Genomic DNA, 17,043 nt, shown 5'->3' on the forward strand with positions numbered 1-17,043 from the left:
AAGTGGGGATGTGAAAAGGAAGTTCTATGAATGATGGCGAAGTTCGTATCAGCAGAGGCTGAGCGTCCGGCCCAACCTGTCTTTATGAGGAGCTAGATCAAAGAGCCCCTATAGTTCCTTTCGATCGGATTCTAATTAGAGCCATGGGAAAGTCCTGAATTTTCATTCTAATCCCCAACAAGACCCTTGACAGGTGCGATCAGCGGAGTGCCACGCACCAGCTACACTGCCTGGAGGCTTGGCACACATCTAGTGGGATCCGGCTAATCAGAGTAGAGATAGAGTATCTTGTACGGAGTATGTGCACACCATTATATATATCTACTATGTGCAGAGAGAGGAAGCGGTTTATAAATCTATTTTCTTTCGCTTTGAATGCATATGGCCTCGAGCCATCGTACTGTACAGTGCCCATTGCCCGAGTTTCAGTCTGCGCAAAACAATAACCCCCAAGAAATAGCGCGTGGTAGAAGAAACGATGAGACATTTGATGTGTAGAAAAAACAGGAAAAGATATCGTACAGTCATCCTCTGCGCGGTAGGGATGAGGTATAGGGTGAGGAGGTACAAATGGGTCAGAGACAAAGCAGAGTGAAATGCCCAGTTCGGCAAAGCAGCATCATCTTTAGTTGTATCCACGACGGCGCTTTCCTTGGTTGCGAGGTCTGGCATGAACAACGGCCTTGTTGATCTTCCACTTTGGGCGGGTCTTGTAGCCGGATTTGGTCTAGAGGTGAAAAGTAAGAGTCAGCCCGATGGAAGTTCAGAAGATACAAAACAGAAGGATATACATACCGGAATACCCCAAGGACTCTTCGGGTCGACGTTACCCTTAGACTTTCCTCGTCCACCACCGTGGGGATGGTCCATGGCGTTCATGGCCAGACCACGCACCGTCGGACGAATGTTAAGCCAGCGTGAGCGACCAGCCTTTCCGAGCTGGGTGTATTGGTAGTTCGGGTTGCTGGTAATACCAACGGTAGCGCAGCAGTCCTTGTGGATGAGCCGAGTCTCTCCACTTGAGAGACGGACAGTGATGTGCTGGGCCAGACGCTCCTGCTTCTGCTGGTCACGCTGCGACAAGGGCTTCTTCTCGGCCTCGGGCTCTTCGTTTTGAATCGTTTGCTGGCGCGAGTCACTACCCTTGGCCACAACTGTAGCATATGTTCCAGCACTCCGACACAATTGGCCACCCTTCCCGGGTCGCAATCCCAAGTTGAAGATCAATGTTCCCACTGGAACCATGTGCAACGGCAGACAATTTCCTCTCCAGGCGGTTCTGGCCGCGAGCACACCGGGATCGACAGTGCTGCCCATGCTCTTCCACAAGTCTTCGGGAATTCCGGACATATAACTCTGGACCACATCGCCGGCGCGCATACCGTCCGCGGCGAGAATGTAGCTCAACTTGCCGGTCTCCTTACTAGAAGTCAGGGCGATGTGCGCTGTGCGTCCGGGATCATACTCGATACGCTCCACTGTGTGCGGCCCCGGAGCCATGCGCAGAAAATCGATCGTCCGAATTCGACGCTTGGCACCACCTCCATGATGGCGGACAGTGACTCGGCCAGAGTTGTTTCGACCACCCTTGGCGTGGCCACGCTTGGGAAACGTTAATTTGTGCACAGGGCGGCCTTTCCACAAATGATCATTGACAGGACGCCGCAGATGTCTCACACCGGGGGTTCGCGGAGTGTAGGTGCGCAGCTGAATGCCAGAAGCATCACGGCCGGGTGGAGGAGCGAACGAGACATTCGGGTCAATAAAAGAGTTCGTTGGCGTTTCGATAGACTTGGGCTTGATCTTCTCAATTTCATTCACGATTGTCGAATAGCCACGGATTGGCAAAGGCAGAGAGGAGAGACACCTAAAGGGCAGCCGAATGCCCCGTAGGGCAATTCGGGGTTGAAGCATTGCTGCCAAAGGATTGGGGGGGGGAGGATGGAAGAGACGGGGCTTGAGGGAATCAATTGAATAAAAGTGCGATTGATGAAAGCCAAAACGTCAATGGAGCAGACCAACAAAGACTCAACAGCTCCTCTCCTCTGCTTTGTAGATATGCACCTAACTCTCTACAGGAACAAAAAGTTCGATGGTCACGTGTCTCTCTTACTGCACCGCCTCTCCCACTGCCACAACGCGTGAAAGGTGGCTGATGTCAGGTCACGGGGCTTCCAAGGTTCATCGTTGTCAATCTCACCGCCCTATGTCCGATTCGACACACGTGACTCCTTTGTTACGTGAGGTTCGATACTATACGAGACCGAAACGGTCGTTGTCGCAGCAACCACTTTATTTACTCGTTGCCATACTCACGCGTATCTCCCTTCATTGCTGGATTACTTTTCTCGACTATCTCAGCACATCTTTTTCTTGTTTCTATTCCGTTCTTCATTGCTCAGCTCAATTCTTCATCCTAGAAATTTACAATAGAGAGGTCTTGAACGCCAACCCGGTGATCCACGCGACTGGCTGAGTGGGGCTACTTGTTTTCCACGCTAAGCACAGTACTAGGGCCAAACATCGCCTTTTGCCCTCAAGCTCTCTTCCTTTTCCCTCATCATTCCAGTTAAAGCTACCCTTCTATCTTCCCACCCCCCACTCCAGACTAACAAATTATCGCGTGCGGATTCCTGTTGTACAGTGTCCCCAGATCAATTCTGTATCATTTGCCATCTTTTCCCCCAATTCGCGCGCCATTTGATCTTCGGAACCAGGGTTCTGCGCGGTCTTGATACGCATCAACATAGTCTCCTTTGAGCCGTAAGCACCGACTCATATCATCTCCACCTGTCTGAAAGCTCTCTCTGCCTACTGGCATTGTAGTCTCTTCAGCACAACTGCATTTTCACGCTTGGTACGTGCACCTCGTCCTTCATCCTCTGGTATGAGGTCCCCGCCAAGGTAATATCAAATGGAATGCTGACCTGATTTCCCGACTAGGACAAGAATCATTATATCCCTGTCCCCTTTCTCCCCTCCCTACGCGTCGTTTTCCCTTTTATTTTCCTCAAGATGCCTCAGGTGAGCAATCTTTAACCTGCCAAAACACGTGTTTGATATCCTAGTCGCGGGATATCTAATCCATAGCCTCGAGATCTGGGTGTATCCTATGACCTCACTAGACCGACCACTAACTCCACTACAGGCCCGCAGCCTTCGTACGAGAAGCACGATGAATGAAAACGATGAGAACGGTCCGTCAGCACGTGTGACACGGGCCAAAGCAGCCGCCCTCAGCACCGATGCCTCTGCCGCTGGAGCTAAGAAAGGCCTGCAGACCAAGCGAGCCACATCCACCACCACTAATGGATCGCAACGTCCCCGTGCTGCACTCGGTGATGTCAGCAACGTCAACAAGACCGACAGTGCTGAGATCAAAGGTGGGAAGAAGCCGGTCGCTGCCAAGGTTGGTTTGACCTCAAAGGCAACTGTCCAGACTGGAGGTGTTCAGAAACTCAGCCGCAACAACTCGTCACGAACCGCATCACGATCTGCCCTCCAACCCCGCGACTCGAACAAGAAACCTGCTGCCAACGCCCATAAGCGTCCGTCGCTTAAGGATACAGCCATCTCGGAAGAGCCTCCCCGCAAGAAGACCGAGCTTGAGCGAAAGAAGCCCGAGGCCGAACGAAAGAAGCCTGAGCTCGAGCGAAAGGCCCGAATTATCGAGAAGATCGTGGAAGAAGAGGAAGTGAAGGAGGTGGAGATTAGCGTGAAGGATGCTCTGAACGAGGCCGTGCAGGATCTGGACACTGAGGACTTGGATGACCCATTAATGGCCGCTGAATACGTGGTTGAAATCTTCGAGTATCTCAGGGACCTTGAGATCATTACTCTGCCCAACCCTGATTACATCGACCACCAGCCCGACCTTGAATGGAAGATGCGTGGGATCCTTGTCGACTGGCTTATCGAAGTGCACACCCGTTTCCGTCTGCTCCCCGAGACCCTGTTCCTCGCCGTCAACATCATCGATCGCTTCCTGTCGGCTGAAGTTGTCGCCCTTGATCGTCTTCAGCTCGTTGGTGTCACCGCCATGTTCATTGCTTCTAAGTATGAGGAGGTGCTTTCCCCTCACGTCGCCAACTTCAGCCATGTCGCCGATGAGACCTTCTCGGATAAGGAAATTCTCGATGCCGAACGTCACGTCCTCGCAACCCTCGAGTACAACATGAGCTTCCCCAACCCCATGAACTTCCTGCGACGCATCTCCAAGGCCGATAACTATGATATCCAAACCCGCACTCTGGGCAAATACTTGATGGAGATCAGTCTCCTCGATCACCGTTTCATGTGCTACCCGCAGAGTCACATCTCTGCCGCAGCCATGTACCTTGCGCGTCTCATCCTCGAGCGTGGACCTTGGGTATGTTTTTTTTAAAAATTCATTTTGCCTGTGCCACACATCTCAACTAACTTGTCATAGGATGCCACTCTCGCTCACTATGCTGGATACACCGAAGAGGAGATCGATCCCGTCTTCCAATTGATGGTTGATTATCTCCACCGTCCCGTCTCCCACGAAGCCTTCTTCAAGAAATACGCCAGCAAAAAGTTCCTCAAGGGTAAACTACTTTGATAATCCCCTTGTCGCGAGATCAAATGTTAATCGTTTTGCAGCTTCTATCTTGACCCGCCAATGGGCTAAGAAGTATCACCACCTATACGTTGACGTCTCCGACCATGTCACTTACAAGGTGGAACAGTAATTGTACCACTTACGATGTCATGCTACTCCTGTCTCGGCAAAGTCGATTCCTTTCATGACTCCCTAAGGCTCTTGCGACGACTTGAGCAGGGAAATCGAATTCCTACATATGTTGGCATTTCATTGTGCTGGTATTCACTACCTTTTGCATATTCTTACGACGACTTGATTAAATTTCTGCGCTTTCCGCATTTGTCTTCTGTGGTGGGGTGTTCGGCGCTTGTCCCTGTCTGCTATTGTTCTCTTATTTTACCCATACATCAACCTCGGCTTGCTTGTTTTACATGCGTGAGCATTGTCTTCCGCCTGTCTTGATATCTTTTACATTGTCGTCATCGTGTTGCAGGAGTCGGGATCTATTTTTCTCCTTCAAATCGCAGTTTTACCTTGTCTCGCCCTCATTCACCCTCGTCATAGGTTGGACGGTGCAGTGTTATCCCTTTTGGATCCTTTTTTTGTTTCTCATGCAAGTTCCCAAGGCTTGCAGGTTTGCGTGGCATTGCGGATTGGAAATCTTTTGTGGAGCCAAGGTGGCTATGGTTTTTGTTTTGTTTCTCAGGTGTTTCTCAATTCATCGGCCGGAAGATCCAATTGGTTACTAGAGCTGAGTCTTCTAGGCATGCAAAATTGGTATCAGATGGACGGTCGAGGAGGTAATCAGTGACAACTTGGGCCGCTTTTGTTTTCTTCAAAATAGTTGGATTTCTAACACTGGACCCGTGTGTATGGCGTGCTTATTGGAACCATTTCTCTTTTTATTCTTTCTTGTTGGTTTTCTGGTATATCTGGGGTTGGTTGTAGATGCGTGCAATTAAGCTCACCTGGGCCTGCTTAGCCGAGGTTGGTCCCGAGGTCCTTCCAAGGTTAGCCCCGGGGCACGGTAAGCCGCTGAATTACCTTTGGGAACCTTACTAGTTGCATCCGTCCTTGAGGCTGATACTGAACTGGATTGACAATAATAACCCAACATCCCGACGGAATAAATACATGATTCTATCTCGTCATGGATTCCACCGCACCCCCGCCGTGCCCATTCTGCAATATCGCCTCATCATATCCCCCAACCCCCTTCAATGACCCTGAGTTCAACCCAGTCTCTACTGCCCCGGATTCAGGTCCATTGTCCCACATCATCCTCTCTACTGAGCATGTCCTCGCCTTCTTGGACATTATGCCGCTTACCCGCGGCCATGTCCTTGTAGCGCCAAGGAATCATTACAAGATGCTAGGAGACATGGGTGTTCAAGCAGGGCAGGAGGTACGTAGTTATTTACCATCTGCGCTTATTCCAAAACGCTTCCTTGACTGATCCATGTCTTTGATTTCATACATAGATGGGGAAATGGCTGCCTATCCTCTCCAGGGTTGTAACGAAAACTGTGTTTGGCGATGATCCAGATAGACATTGGAATGTTGTGCAGAATAATGGTATGTCTTGCCTGCTTTTCTCCATTTCCCGAAACCCTTGGTCTTTAAATTATCGGATTTGAATACGGGGTATTTCTACGTTTTATGCTGTTATGTATGTTATGTACCAAGATTGGCATCCAAGGAGGTTGAACGCCCCTGACCGATATCTTAATATTTTTTTGTCGCTAAAACAGAACGGCATCTTGTTATCACATGTCTATGGAAGAAGGAAAAAAGCAATCATCTAACTGAGTGACAGGCGAAAGAGCAGCACAGGTAGTACCCCACGTCCATTTCCATATCATCCCGCGCCCTGCTCAAGGGGTCAATCAGAGAACAAGCTTTGCTATGTTCGGCCGTGGGCAGAGAGAGGAGCTCGACGATGATGAGGGTGAGGCCTTGGCTCGTGAGATGAGAGTTGAGCTTGCTGAGGAAGTCAAACGAATTCAAAGAGACGAAGGTATAGACTTGGCTGGAGGCTTGGTTTCAGAAGAAAGCCAGCGAGGGAAGTTGTAAGGCACGCTGTCCCTAGTATTCTCTTTTGTTCTTGCATCTATCATTGATCCCGTCTTCGGATTTTCGCTGTATATAGCTATTTTTATCGATCGGTATTCGGGAGTCTTCGGGCTGAAGCTTCCTGTCTGATTTACTATGTTGAGGCTCTTATTCTGTCTTTTTTTGGTCCTGATCGACCCGGGTGCCGTGGCCTCGGAGCATATGCTAGTTCGACAAGTTAGCCGGGTAGTAAGTCATCAACTCCCAAATAATACGTACCACTCGTCGGAATGCATTGAGGTCATCCGCAGTAGTACCCTCGTCGTCAATCTTTTTGCGGGCCAGTGTAATATCCGACAGTTCTCCCTCGGGTAGACGGCGGTACGTTATAAGTCGGCGAGCCCCTGTAAGATATAAAATCAGCCGATGCCTTTCGACATGGTTGTAGCACAAGGCTGTCACTTACAAGTGTTGAAACTCTGAACAGAGATACTGACGATCTCGAGGTTCTGATGCATGGGAACAGGGAACTCGGTTTTCTCATCATTTGTTGTGGGCATCCACATTGACAAACGCCCATTGGGAACCAAGGAGCGAACTGCGAAGTTGAGAACGTCGTTTTGTAGAGCCTCGAAGCCATACGGCCTTTTGGGAGCAATGAAACCAGGTCGGCTACCGGTTAAAGTCAGTATTTCAAGTCGGAGCGGAGAAGAGGAAGACATACAGATAGGCAGGAATGCCATCAATGATCACATTGACTGCAGGTTTCCCCTTCCGATTTCCCAAAACCCGAAGCCCTTCACGCACACCGTATGGCGGATCGCATACAATGCCATCAAGCACGGCGGTTCTCGTCAGTGGCGTATTGGTAAGATCGGAAGTGAACGTATCAACGAATTTGCTCTTGATCCCGTATTGGTCGAAGTTCTCGTATATGCCCAGTTTTCCTTTCTCTTTGCCACGGAAGCTGCGGCCATCAATGTCTGCACCCAGAGTCAGAGCCCCGAAATGCGAAGCAGCAACTATGAAGCTCCCAGTTCCGACAAAAGGATCAAAGAACAATTTTCCAGGTGCTGCAAGAGCCATGTTCGCCGTAATGAGACTCAACTCCGCATCCATGGAAGTCGTACTGATATAACGACGCTTCTTGAGGTCATATTTGAGCACGTCCTCGCGACAGCTATCAGCAATCTTGCGACTGAGGTAAATTTTCCGCGGATCTTCCGTTCGCGAAACGCCCAGTTTAGAGACTTCAACGTCGTCGATGTACTCTTCCATCACGAAAAACTCCTCATCGGGGTCTTTTAGCCGGATTGGGCCTTTGAACCCCATATATGAGAAGGATCGAATGATCTCTCCCTTCTGAACTAGGCTGCGCGTTCCTGCGAAGTAGTCAATTGTGAATTTGAATGGAACAGCAATGTAGTCGTTCCAGCGATGCTGAGTTCGTCGACGGACGTCTGCATGTAGCTCTTCATAATCGGTGCCTTCGCCCCAAAGCTCGAAGATGTCCTTGACTAGAATACTGCGCTTAGCAACTGCCCGTGCCGCGGCTTCATCTGGTAGTCTGACGACACAGTATGGTGACTAGGGATGTCAGTCGAGTTTTCTGAAAATTGAGGATGATCATGCAAGAACATAGGTGAAGGGTGTCATGGTTGCGGACCAATGTCCATGGAGTATGAATAAATTTGGACGCTTCCAGTATTGATAGAAAGGGTATCATACATATTCATTGTAAGTGATGAATTCGATGTCGACGCCAGCGAGTGTGGCACAGGCTTGAAGTTCCGGCCGTCGGAAGGTCTCATGGAGTTGGGCGAACCGAACCAGATAATCCATGGCTAGCGAGACGAATATCTGACTGCTTTTTAATCAAAGATCCCTCTTCAGTGGGAGTTCATGTAGTTCGTTGCTGCTTTGAAGGCGGGGTGTTGCGGGTTGAGATTTTTTTTCTCGGGTCTTCAGAAATATACTCCACGGCGACACAGTATGTCCAGTGATGGTATGGTTTTATATCTCCAACAAAATCAAGTATATTTTACAAATACTACATTTAGCAAAAAGAGATTCTTACTTCCTTGGAATTTGACTAAAATGTTTCAATTGCAAAGTGCTGTACACAAGATAATGAAACGATTGATTGAGCTGCAGTCGACGAAACCTAGGTCTACCCAGGTATGATATCGCACCAAAAAAAGAAAAATAAACAGACTACATAAGATATATCACCACATCTAGCTATGAACAGAAACCCGAAGATACGCCCTCCCTTAAGATAGAAGCAAGACATGCCCAAAACTCCACCCTTATGCACCGACTACCTTGAAAACATGTCGTGACTCATATCCCTCCACCGAGGTAATGTCCACCTTCTCATCCGCTGGTATCATATGATGTTGCAGATCCCAGCCGGCCCGACGAGACAGTTCTGATACTACCACATCACAGTCACCCAAGAGATCAATATCGAACTCGGTATGTGACACAGGCTACACGCCATGGTCAGTATGATACAGTGCCAATTTTCTCAGCATGACTTACAGTGCGCGATATGTAGATCTGCGGGACGTGGCGAGGTAGGATTCCGGGTACTTCAGCAACGGGGGCTACCTTCAACGAGGTTCCGATCACAATGACCAGGTCTGCTAGCTCCCGATCTTGGTGGATTAGTCGTTCGCCAAACTCATCGGGCAGGTCCTCGCCAAAAAACGTGATATCAGGCTATACTGTTCGTAAGTATGGAAGAAAGCAAACAAGGGATCCAATGATTACTGACCTTCATCACTCCAGGAGTCGGGATTTCATAGTCGTCCTCATCTGAAGTGTCGCCGGAGACCTTGCGGTCTTTCTGGTGACCATTGGAACTTCGTTTGCGCTTAAGACCTTGCGGCTTTAGTTCTCTCTTTGCAATGCTCTCCTTGCAGGCGGTGCAGTGGGGGACGTTTCCCGCCCTGATTTCATCGAAGATCGTGTCGCCAGGGACATTGAACCCACATTTCACGCAGGTGGCCCTCGCAAAGGATCCATGACACTGTACAATTTTTTCCGGAAGTACCCCGGCATTTGCTTCAATGTTATCGATATTCTGCGTGTAGTTGGTCAACAGCTTCCCCTTGTCTTGTAGAAGCCGAATGAACGCATGGGTGGGCGACCATTTCTTTTCCGTTGGGAGAATATCCTTAGCAATGGAAAAGAAAATATTCGGATCCTCCCTGAAGATATGGATATCGAAGACTTCTTGTGGATCGCTCAGGCCCAGGTGCGCCAGTTTTGAATAGAGCCCGGTATCCTTAGAACGGAAATCGGGAATACCCAGACTTGTGGAGATCTGATAAAATACCCGTTAGCACTTATTGAGGGATATTCAATACACTTTGCTTTGTACGTACACCTGCGCCCGTTAGAACGACGATGTTCCGAGATTCGCGAAGGAGCCGAACAGCATCGTCGATGGAGTTGTACTGGGGCAACTTAGGCCTCCGGGAGAACTCGCGCGAGATCGCGACCGCCAGAAGAGAATGATAGGACTCATCCGGTGCACCGTCGAGGAATGCCGGAGGCATGATTCCAAACGCTGTGCATAACTTTTTGGCCGTGACGGTTTCGCGGAGGATGGTCTCTTCTACGAACGCCGCCTTGCCAATCGCATGCAGACGCTGTCGGTATGAAGTCGCCTCTTCCAGAGTACAGGCACCGGGAACTGCGACAGAAAAGCGACCAGATTAGCCAATATTCGTTCTGATCTCCGAAGCGGGGGTGTCCGGGGTAAGAGGTGAGGGTGGATATAGTTACATACCGAGGCCGTCGCGGATCTGGTCATCGCGTAGGAACTGGATCGCCTCATCGCAGTTAGACAGAGTATCCCATGCATCGGAATCATCACTGTCCGTCTCCAAATCCGACGGAATCTCAAGTGCGAGGTCCGGCGCGTCGTCCTCCATGTCGTACTGTTTCTCCATATCCACGGCCCCCACTTCGACCACAGTGGTCTCTAGCGAAGTCTCTCCTTTTGGGGCTGGTATCAAATCCATTTTGCAGGAGTTTGAGATTCCAGCCACGGAGACAAACTCGTTTCACTCGCGCTTGCAATCTGCTCTGGCAAAAATTCGGGCGTCTGCCTCACCGGAGGCAACTTAATCCGGAACCGATGAATGAATTGCAGTGGCGATGTCAAAGAAGTTTTGGTTTGTAGTTCAGGGGGTTCGGCATGAAAGAGAGAATTGGGGGGAAAATCAAAGAAACTACTTTTAGTGGTATCAAATCAAACAGATCAATGAACATGTACATCATCTCATGTGGTCGTCACTTTTGGTATCTATGAATCCGCCATCTCATCGTCAGAATCAACTTCGATCTCCACATCCGAATCCTCGCCTTCTCCCTCTCCTTCAGCTTCACTCTCATCATCCTCTCCAATTTCTTTGTTCATTTCCTTTACAAGCTCCAAGGCATGATCACGGAGCCGGTCATCCTCGTACTGAAGGACATCGTAGAGCTTCAAGCTTTGCTTGAGCCATTCACGACTAGCATCTAGTGATGCGTGTCGCGGGGACTCGGCAAGCTCATCAGCGGTCGCATCCTTAGGTGCCTGTTGCTTTTCTGCCAGCAGGAAGAGACACCAGCCTCCGAGGTACCAGGCCTCTACACTTTCATCATCCTCTAGAATTAAGCGCTCGAGGACTTCCAGAGCCTCAAACTCCATATTCACTTCCATCAGGAGTCGCGCAAGACTGATGCGCACCGCAAAATCGGGAATTTTGAGATCTTCTGGGGCCAGGTCCTTCCAGAGGCTCATACTGCGAGTGAGCGCGGCTTGCGCATCTTCAGTGCGCAGTTGTGAGATTCGGATGGATGCGAGGGTCTGTAGTACCTCTGGCGCTTCGGGTGTGACAAGAATGGCTTCCGTAATAAGTGCTTCACACCGAGCTTCGGCATCCTCTTCCCAGCTAAGCGAAAATGTTAGCGTCAGCGCGCAATGAAGTTTGGAATATATAGAAACTCACGAAAGATCGGTCATGTAGGTTTCGGCGACAGCGCAGAGTGCGTTAGACAACTTAGTCTTCTTCTGTGTAATATCGGCAATCTGCTCTGGTGACTTTTTCCCCTCAAGAGACTGAATAGTCTGTCTGAGGGACGTCACACCCATCTCGAACCACAGGACGCTGTCCTTTCCACCTTGTTCACTCAATTGTGCAAGCCATAGGAACTTCTCAGCTCCTCCACCCTGGGATTCCGGTATCGAGCCATTTGGGTCGAGTTGAACAGCCTGAAGGAAGCAGTTTCTGGCGGTGTCGATGTCACCTAGTTCAACATTGATTTCTCCAAGAAGGTTAATAGCGGGGAGCTGTGCAGTGGTGTTCTCAGTGATCAACTCTAGAGCCTGCTGTGCTACCACGAGTGCCTCATCAGCTCGACCAGTTTGTAGGAGGATTGTGGCTTGGTCGAGTAACGTTGAGGGATCTTGAGCCATGTTGCCTTTTGAGATTGAGCCACCAGGGCCGAGAACGGACTTTTCGCGGGGTTTGGATGATTTCTTCTTTTGTGGTCTGGACTTTCCCATGGCAGGATGCAGTAAAATTTAATAAATAATGGTGATGTCGTCGACTAGAATATCAAGCAGAGTGATTGTCAATTATAACCCACAGGGTATCTGGGAGAAGTAAAAAAAAAGTGTACCTCCAAATTTTTGGAGCGGCTGTTTGACGGGTTTGCATGTGGGACCGCAATATTGTACCATATCGTAATGATAAGCCCAGCATGTCTACTTGCTATTATTCCCATCGTCCCTGCACTTACTATAGCTAATGGTTTATTCTTCTAGCTATAACACAGAGAAGGACAAAGATGCATGAAGAAAGATGTTTAATTTTTTTTCTAAAAAGACTTCTCACAACCGTGGTTGTCGACATGGAGCATTGTCACCATTGTGCAATCTCACTCTACCTACATAGGTAGAGATCAATCGCCTCCTTTCTTTCTCTCTAGAGCTAAAATGACTCAAGTCGGTTTCTTTCGTATGCAATGGGCGAGCATATCACCTTCTCGGAGCCCAATCACACCGAATGGACCATTGTCGCTAGGATCTCCCAGCAAAACTCCCAGAATGACGAGTCCGACGTTGAAGCTGGGTATGGACCCTCGTACGCCGTTGCGACCTTCCGTGTCAGCAGGGACTTAGATGGCCAACAGGCCTATATGCGTGTCTACCTACAAGTTCCCCATCAAGGAACCGAGTTCTTCCCACCTAATGAGCGAGCTAAACAGGCCGCTGCTAGAGGCCACTGCGAGGTCGAAGCTATCAGGGCCTTCCACAAACAAAATTCGACTATTACACCTGCTCTCCTTGGAATAAAAGAGGATGTCCAGGACCAACAAGGGGTTATCCCGGGGGGCTACGCTATCCACTTTGTCTTCCAACGTGTCCCTGGATATCGTCTCTGGGAAGATCATGTTATGCCTAAATATAGAGCCCAGCCTCATAGATTCTTTACAGATTTCACCCTTCCCGAGCGAGATCAGATTAGAGAATCGTTTAATAAGGGGTATCGCGAGCTGAATAAGCTGGATGGGTGCCCTTCTATCCCTCGGCAACTAAATTGATCTGGGACCCCATTGCCTCGAAATTGTGAGTCTTCTTAATCGTGAGCCTAGGTTAGGCTTGTGGCTGATTATTGAGTTAGGTACTTCGTTGACTTTAGAGATGTTCACAAGGCAGGTTCTCACGATGAGGATGTTGTTCCTGATGGCAACGATACACTGGAACCGAAAGAGATGGCCCCGATTGTACGTTGGGGGATTTGGGGCCTCGCTATTCCCCCTGATAAGCGGCAAGAACTAGCAGATATTTCTAAGTGGACGCTCTAGCCCTGAAGTACTTTGCTGCCTGTGCGACGATGTAGCTCTTGAGTCGTTACAATTCCAATATTTTTCATATGTACCGGAGATAGTCACGATATTACCTCCTACCTAGCCAAGTGATTGCTGTTTTATAGCTATCTTCGGGGTTTCTTTTCCATTTGAATGTTAGTGAGCGGGTCATGGTGTTCTTGAAGCTGGAAGCCGGCGAGTTTAATATATTCACGTGACCGGTCTTGGCCCCGACGTTGGTTGCGACTTGGTTTGCGCTCCGATCTCTTTTCCCCGAATTTCTTAATATTGCGATATCTCAAGGTCTTGCCTAGACAGTTTTCCAAGCTGTCCCGCTGGAACCACTCTTGTCCGTGTCCGCGCTGTTTCCCGAAGAATCTGCACTCCCGCGCTCAAATTGTTACCCCGCCGGCGGATCAACAGCTATGGGTCGCGAAGACCAGATTGAGGAGCGTGAAGTGCTCGATTCAATCTTCCCCGATGAAATTAGCGGTAAGTAATAGACGAGGCCTCTAGACGGTTTAAGCTCTCTTTCTATCTTTGCTCACAGCGAGACCTGGCTCCTAGACATATCCGAAACCTCGTACCGAGTATCCATAACTCTTGATGCCCTCGAATATGACGGCGATGAAACAGAACAACCTGTGATATGCCTGGAAGTCTCCTACCCGGAGGAATACCCCGATGTTGGCCCGAATCTCAGCATCTCGTCACCACCCAATGCTTCGAAGCATCCTCGGCTAGATGTCCAGGAAGATCGGGACCTACTGATGGAGTCTCTTCAGCCTACTATCGAAGAGAACCTGGGTATGCCGATGATATTCACACTAGTCAGCGCACTTAAGGAAAGCGCAGAGCTTCTTATGTCCGAGCGAGCAGACGCCATTCAAGCCGAGATGGACCAAGTCGCTGCGAAGAGAGAGGAGGAGGAGAACAGAAAATTCAATGGCACAGCAGTTACTGTCAAGTCATTCTTGGAGTGGAGTGCCAAGTTCAAAAAGGAGCAGGAGGAGGAGGAGCTTCGCGTACGCGAAGAAAAGGAATCGGAAGACAAGAAGAAAAAGCCCACGAAAGAGGAGAAAAAGCTCACAGGCCGACAATTGTGGGAGAGGGGCTTGGTGAAGGGCGATTATGATGAGGAAGGTGATGATGCTCTGCCGGCTGTTGAGAAGCTCAGTGTGGCCGCATGAGCTGATACATAGAAATGTTAATGACCTGCCATTACTTCATGAAATTATGTATTATAGCCTTTTTGAATTGGTGTGATTATACTGGGCGATCAGTGAACTAGTATCAAGGGCAGGCGGAGTGATATACAGATCTGCAAGTCCACATGGACTTCCGTTATGGTACAGGGAAAGATAATGCCCAATCAATAGACAAAAGAGGAGCTGGAAGAGAGCTACTGTCGTGGTTTGAGCTGCTTGCTATAGCCCATGGTTCCCATTGATCGGATATGATCAAGAAATGACATACCTGGCTAGGTTGGCATGGATAATGTACCATTCCTTTACAACAAACCTTTGTATTCTGATCTCGGGCGACATTGACAAGGGCATGGCCATGAATAGGCGACTCTGATGTGGTCAGGAATGGACCTAGAATGGCCATATGGTTGACCAACATCCGTCTGCCCAAAGAGCTATGGAATGTAATTTGGGATAGCGCGGCAAGACGGACCACTCAGTCTCATTACTTTGGCTGCTTTTGGCTAGCTTCTTCTTCTGCCAAAGCCCTTTCAGCTAGAACAATCTTCCACAAGTTATCTGCAAGCTCTTTAGATTGCATGTCGAAGTGTCCGATTTTCGCATTGACATCGGCAATGGCATTTGCAGGATGTTCAGACCAAGTGGATGGCTCCTTAGTGTTGGTGACGCGATCCCACTCCTCTTCGTCCTCGGCGAAAAGTAGCTCTACTTTCAGTCTGTCACGACGTTCAATCCAGTTCCAACGACGTGTAAGTTTTGTTCGTATCACACTGCTAACGTTTCTCGGTTGCGGTTTTTTAAAGCGCAAGAACGGAAGTCCGCGTGCATTGACAAGTACAGGAACATTGCGCTTCTTGTCACCTAATGGCTGGGGTCGGTTTAGGACCGAGCCGGCGTTCGGATGTCGCTGATTTGTTTCCTCCTGGAAGCGAATTGACTTTTCTTTTCGGGCTTTCTTGGGCGTAAGAGGTTTGACAGGTGGCGCTACTGGTCGAATCTTCCTTTGCATCGCAGCGTATTTATCTTTTTGTGACCTGGCTTGTGCTATAAGAGTTGTGATCCGGTGTGCATCATGTTGGTTGGTATGGGACGAAGAGAGGAGATCTAGAGCCTATCATATGAAATATCAACATGAGCTCAACCAAGATGAATATTCGATGAACATACCTCATAGCCTGCCTTCAAGGCATTTGCTGTTTGTGATGGGCTTTGTAATTTTTTATATTTTCGGAAATTCTGCCGAATCAGCGGTTTGGTCTCACCCAGCCACGGATTGTCTGCAGTTAAAGGTCGACATTGTCGGAGAAGTGCTCGATAGAGTGCCAAACCTATCAGAGACAGACTGTCAGCTGGAAGGGCGGGAAACGTAGGGAATCATCTCTCACAAGCAAAACGATGAGCTCCGTTATACTTGGGCACCAGCACTTTATGCATTCTGCCGTGTTGAAGGTTATATTAATAATGAAGCTAAAGCTAAGTCTTATCTCATTTCTACCGGCTATCACCGCCTACTGTAAATGAACTAGCAGACTACTAGATTAATTAATGGGTACTGCCCAAGATACATACCGCCTTGAACCAAAGGCACGTGACCAAAGATTAGTTATATATATCCGCCCGCGCCCCCAGAATCTCCTCTTCTTTTCTTTCTTCTTCAGCTCTCTTTGCCTATTGGCTTAGATCAAGTGTAGTATCTGTTCTTTTCAGTTTAATCTCTGAAAGTTTCCGTCCAGGAAACACTTTGATTATTCCTATTTTTGGATCTCGCGACTTGGCCCCTGTGCTTGCACATGCCTCGTTGCACAGTGTCATTGGGCTTACACTACCCCCGATCGACGCGAACCCCTTTTTCATCAACTGCTCGGCTTGTCCGGGCGCTTGGAGAAGAAGATCATGTAGACGTAAATACTATCCTCTTGGCCTAGGACAGTGTCCCCTCGGAGTTGTTTGTCTGGCGTCGCCCTGTCTACCCCCATGTTGTGCCTTATTTGTTTGGCATTTGGCTCTTGGATCATCTTATCCTGCCTCCTTCCTGAAGCCCCAGGTTTTTTTGACCTCTCTTCGACCTTTAGCCTAAGCGTTCATCCCCTTGATTCCCTCGATCCCTTTGTCCTGTCCCTATGTTTGGTCTAATGTCCCCCGACCCTAAGTTGCTTCATGCTAGATAGCTAGGAATCACGCATGGAAATAAAATGAATCATTTCTATGTCATTCCATAAATAAAGTAATAGTAGTTAGTTATTCATTTTTGTATAGTTATCGGTGCGCCTGACGCAATGCCCAGTCCAGTTCCACGAAAAAAACACTTTAGAGATGAAGACCTAATGTAGGGATGAAAATTGAAAGTTG

General features: G+C 48.9%; 9 protein-coding genes across 9 annotated transcripts; 4 read left to right on the top strand and 5 right to left on the bottom strand.

Annotated features, from left to right (window-relative positions):
* Positions 1 to 625: 625 nt before the first annotated feature.
* On the bottom strand, positions 626 to 1,914 carry N7518_009971 (mitochondrial 54S ribosomal protein uL2m; the record flags this gene model as incomplete). Its single annotated transcript, XM_057190897.1, has 2 exons — positions 626 to 727; positions 796 to 1,914. The coding sequence occupies 2 exons, from the start codon at positions 1,912 to 1,914 to the stop codon at positions 626 to 628; spliced, it is 1,221 nt and encodes a 406-aa protein (XP_057037033.1).
* A 1,101-nt stretch (positions 1,915 to 3,015) lies between these two features.
* On the top strand, positions 3,016 to 4,712 carry N7518_009972 (B-type cyclin nimE; the record flags this gene model as incomplete). Its single annotated transcript, XM_057190898.1, has 4 exons — positions 3,016 to 3,024; positions 3,149 to 4,369; positions 4,430 to 4,568; positions 4,624 to 4,712. 4 exons carry the CDS (start codon positions 3,016 to 3,018, stop codon positions 4,710 to 4,712), a joined length of 1,458 nt encoding a protein of 485 aa, XP_057037034.1.
* Positions 4,713 to 5,714: 1,002 nt separating this feature from the next.
* Positions 5,715 to 6,637, top strand: N7518_009973 (HIT family protein; the record flags this gene model as incomplete). The annotated part of the gene is made up of 3 exons (XM_057190899.1): positions 5,715 to 5,969; positions 6,046 to 6,139; positions 6,381 to 6,637. The coding sequence occupies 3 exons, from the start codon at positions 5,715 to 5,717 to the stop codon at positions 6,635 to 6,637; spliced, it is 606 nt and encodes a 201-aa protein (XP_057037035.1).
* A 147-nt stretch (positions 6,638 to 6,784) lies between these two features.
* N7518_009974 (tRNA (guanine-N2-)-methyltransferase) lies at positions 6,785 to 8,458 on the bottom strand (the record flags this gene model as incomplete). The annotated part of the gene is made up of 5 exons (XM_057190900.1): positions 6,785 to 6,841; positions 6,896 to 7,020; positions 7,083 to 7,288; positions 7,341 to 8,203; positions 8,345 to 8,458. 5 exons carry the CDS (start codon positions 8,456 to 8,458, stop codon positions 6,785 to 6,787), a joined length of 1,365 nt encoding a protein of 454 aa, XP_057037036.1.
* Positions 8,459 to 8,925: 467 nt separating this feature from the next.
* On the bottom strand, positions 8,926 to 10,650 carry N7518_009975 (putative histone deacetylase SIR2; the record flags this gene model as incomplete). The annotated part of the gene is made up of 5 exons (XM_057190901.1): positions 8,926 to 9,108; positions 9,161 to 9,340; positions 9,396 to 9,947; positions 10,009 to 10,319; positions 10,416 to 10,650. The coding sequence occupies 5 exons, from the start codon at positions 10,648 to 10,650 to the stop codon at positions 8,926 to 8,928; spliced, it is 1,461 nt and encodes a 486-aa protein (XP_057037037.1).
* A 284-nt stretch (positions 10,651 to 10,934) lies between these two features.
* N7518_009976 (ACL4 family protein) lies at positions 10,935 to 12,179 on the bottom strand (the record flags this gene model as incomplete). The annotated part of the gene is made up of 2 exons (XM_057190902.1): positions 10,935 to 11,565; positions 11,623 to 12,179. The coding sequence occupies 2 exons, from the start codon at positions 12,177 to 12,179 to the stop codon at positions 10,935 to 10,937; spliced, it is 1,188 nt and encodes a 395-aa protein (XP_057037038.1).
* Positions 12,180 to 12,640: 461 nt separating this feature from the next.
* On the top strand, positions 12,641 to 13,483 carry N7518_009977 (uncharacterized protein; the record flags this gene model as incomplete). Its single annotated transcript, XM_057190903.1, has 2 exons — positions 12,641 to 13,188; positions 13,318 to 13,483. The coding sequence occupies 2 exons, from the start codon at positions 12,641 to 12,643 to the stop codon at positions 13,481 to 13,483; spliced, it is 714 nt and encodes a 237-aa protein (XP_057037039.1).
* Positions 13,484 to 13,911: 428 nt separating this feature from the next.
* N7518_009978 (RWD domain-containing protein) lies at positions 13,912 to 14,676 on the top strand (the record flags this gene model as incomplete). The annotated part of the gene is made up of 2 exons (XM_057190904.1): positions 13,912 to 13,978; positions 14,054 to 14,676. The coding sequence occupies 2 exons, from the start codon at positions 13,912 to 13,914 to the stop codon at positions 14,674 to 14,676; spliced, it is 690 nt and encodes a 229-aa protein (XP_057037040.1).
* A 502-nt stretch (positions 14,677 to 15,178) lies between these two features.
* N7518_009979 (LYR motif-containing protein) lies at positions 15,179 to 16,128 on the bottom strand (the record flags this gene model as incomplete). The annotated part of the gene is made up of 3 exons (XM_057190905.1): positions 15,179 to 15,805; positions 15,862 to 16,022; positions 16,080 to 16,128. 3 exons carry the CDS (start codon positions 16,126 to 16,128, stop codon positions 15,179 to 15,181), a joined length of 837 nt encoding a protein of 278 aa, XP_057037041.1.
* Positions 16,129 to 17,043: the final 915 nt, after the last annotated feature.

This window comes from Penicillium psychrosexuale (genome assembly GCF_028828465.1).
Source record: "Penicillium psychrosexuale strain IBT 29551 chromosome Unknown utg000006l, whole genome shotgun sequence".
NCBI classification, from domain to species: domain Eukaryota; kingdom Fungi; phylum Ascomycota; class Eurotiomycetes; order Eurotiales; family Aspergillaceae; genus Penicillium; species Penicillium psychrosexuale.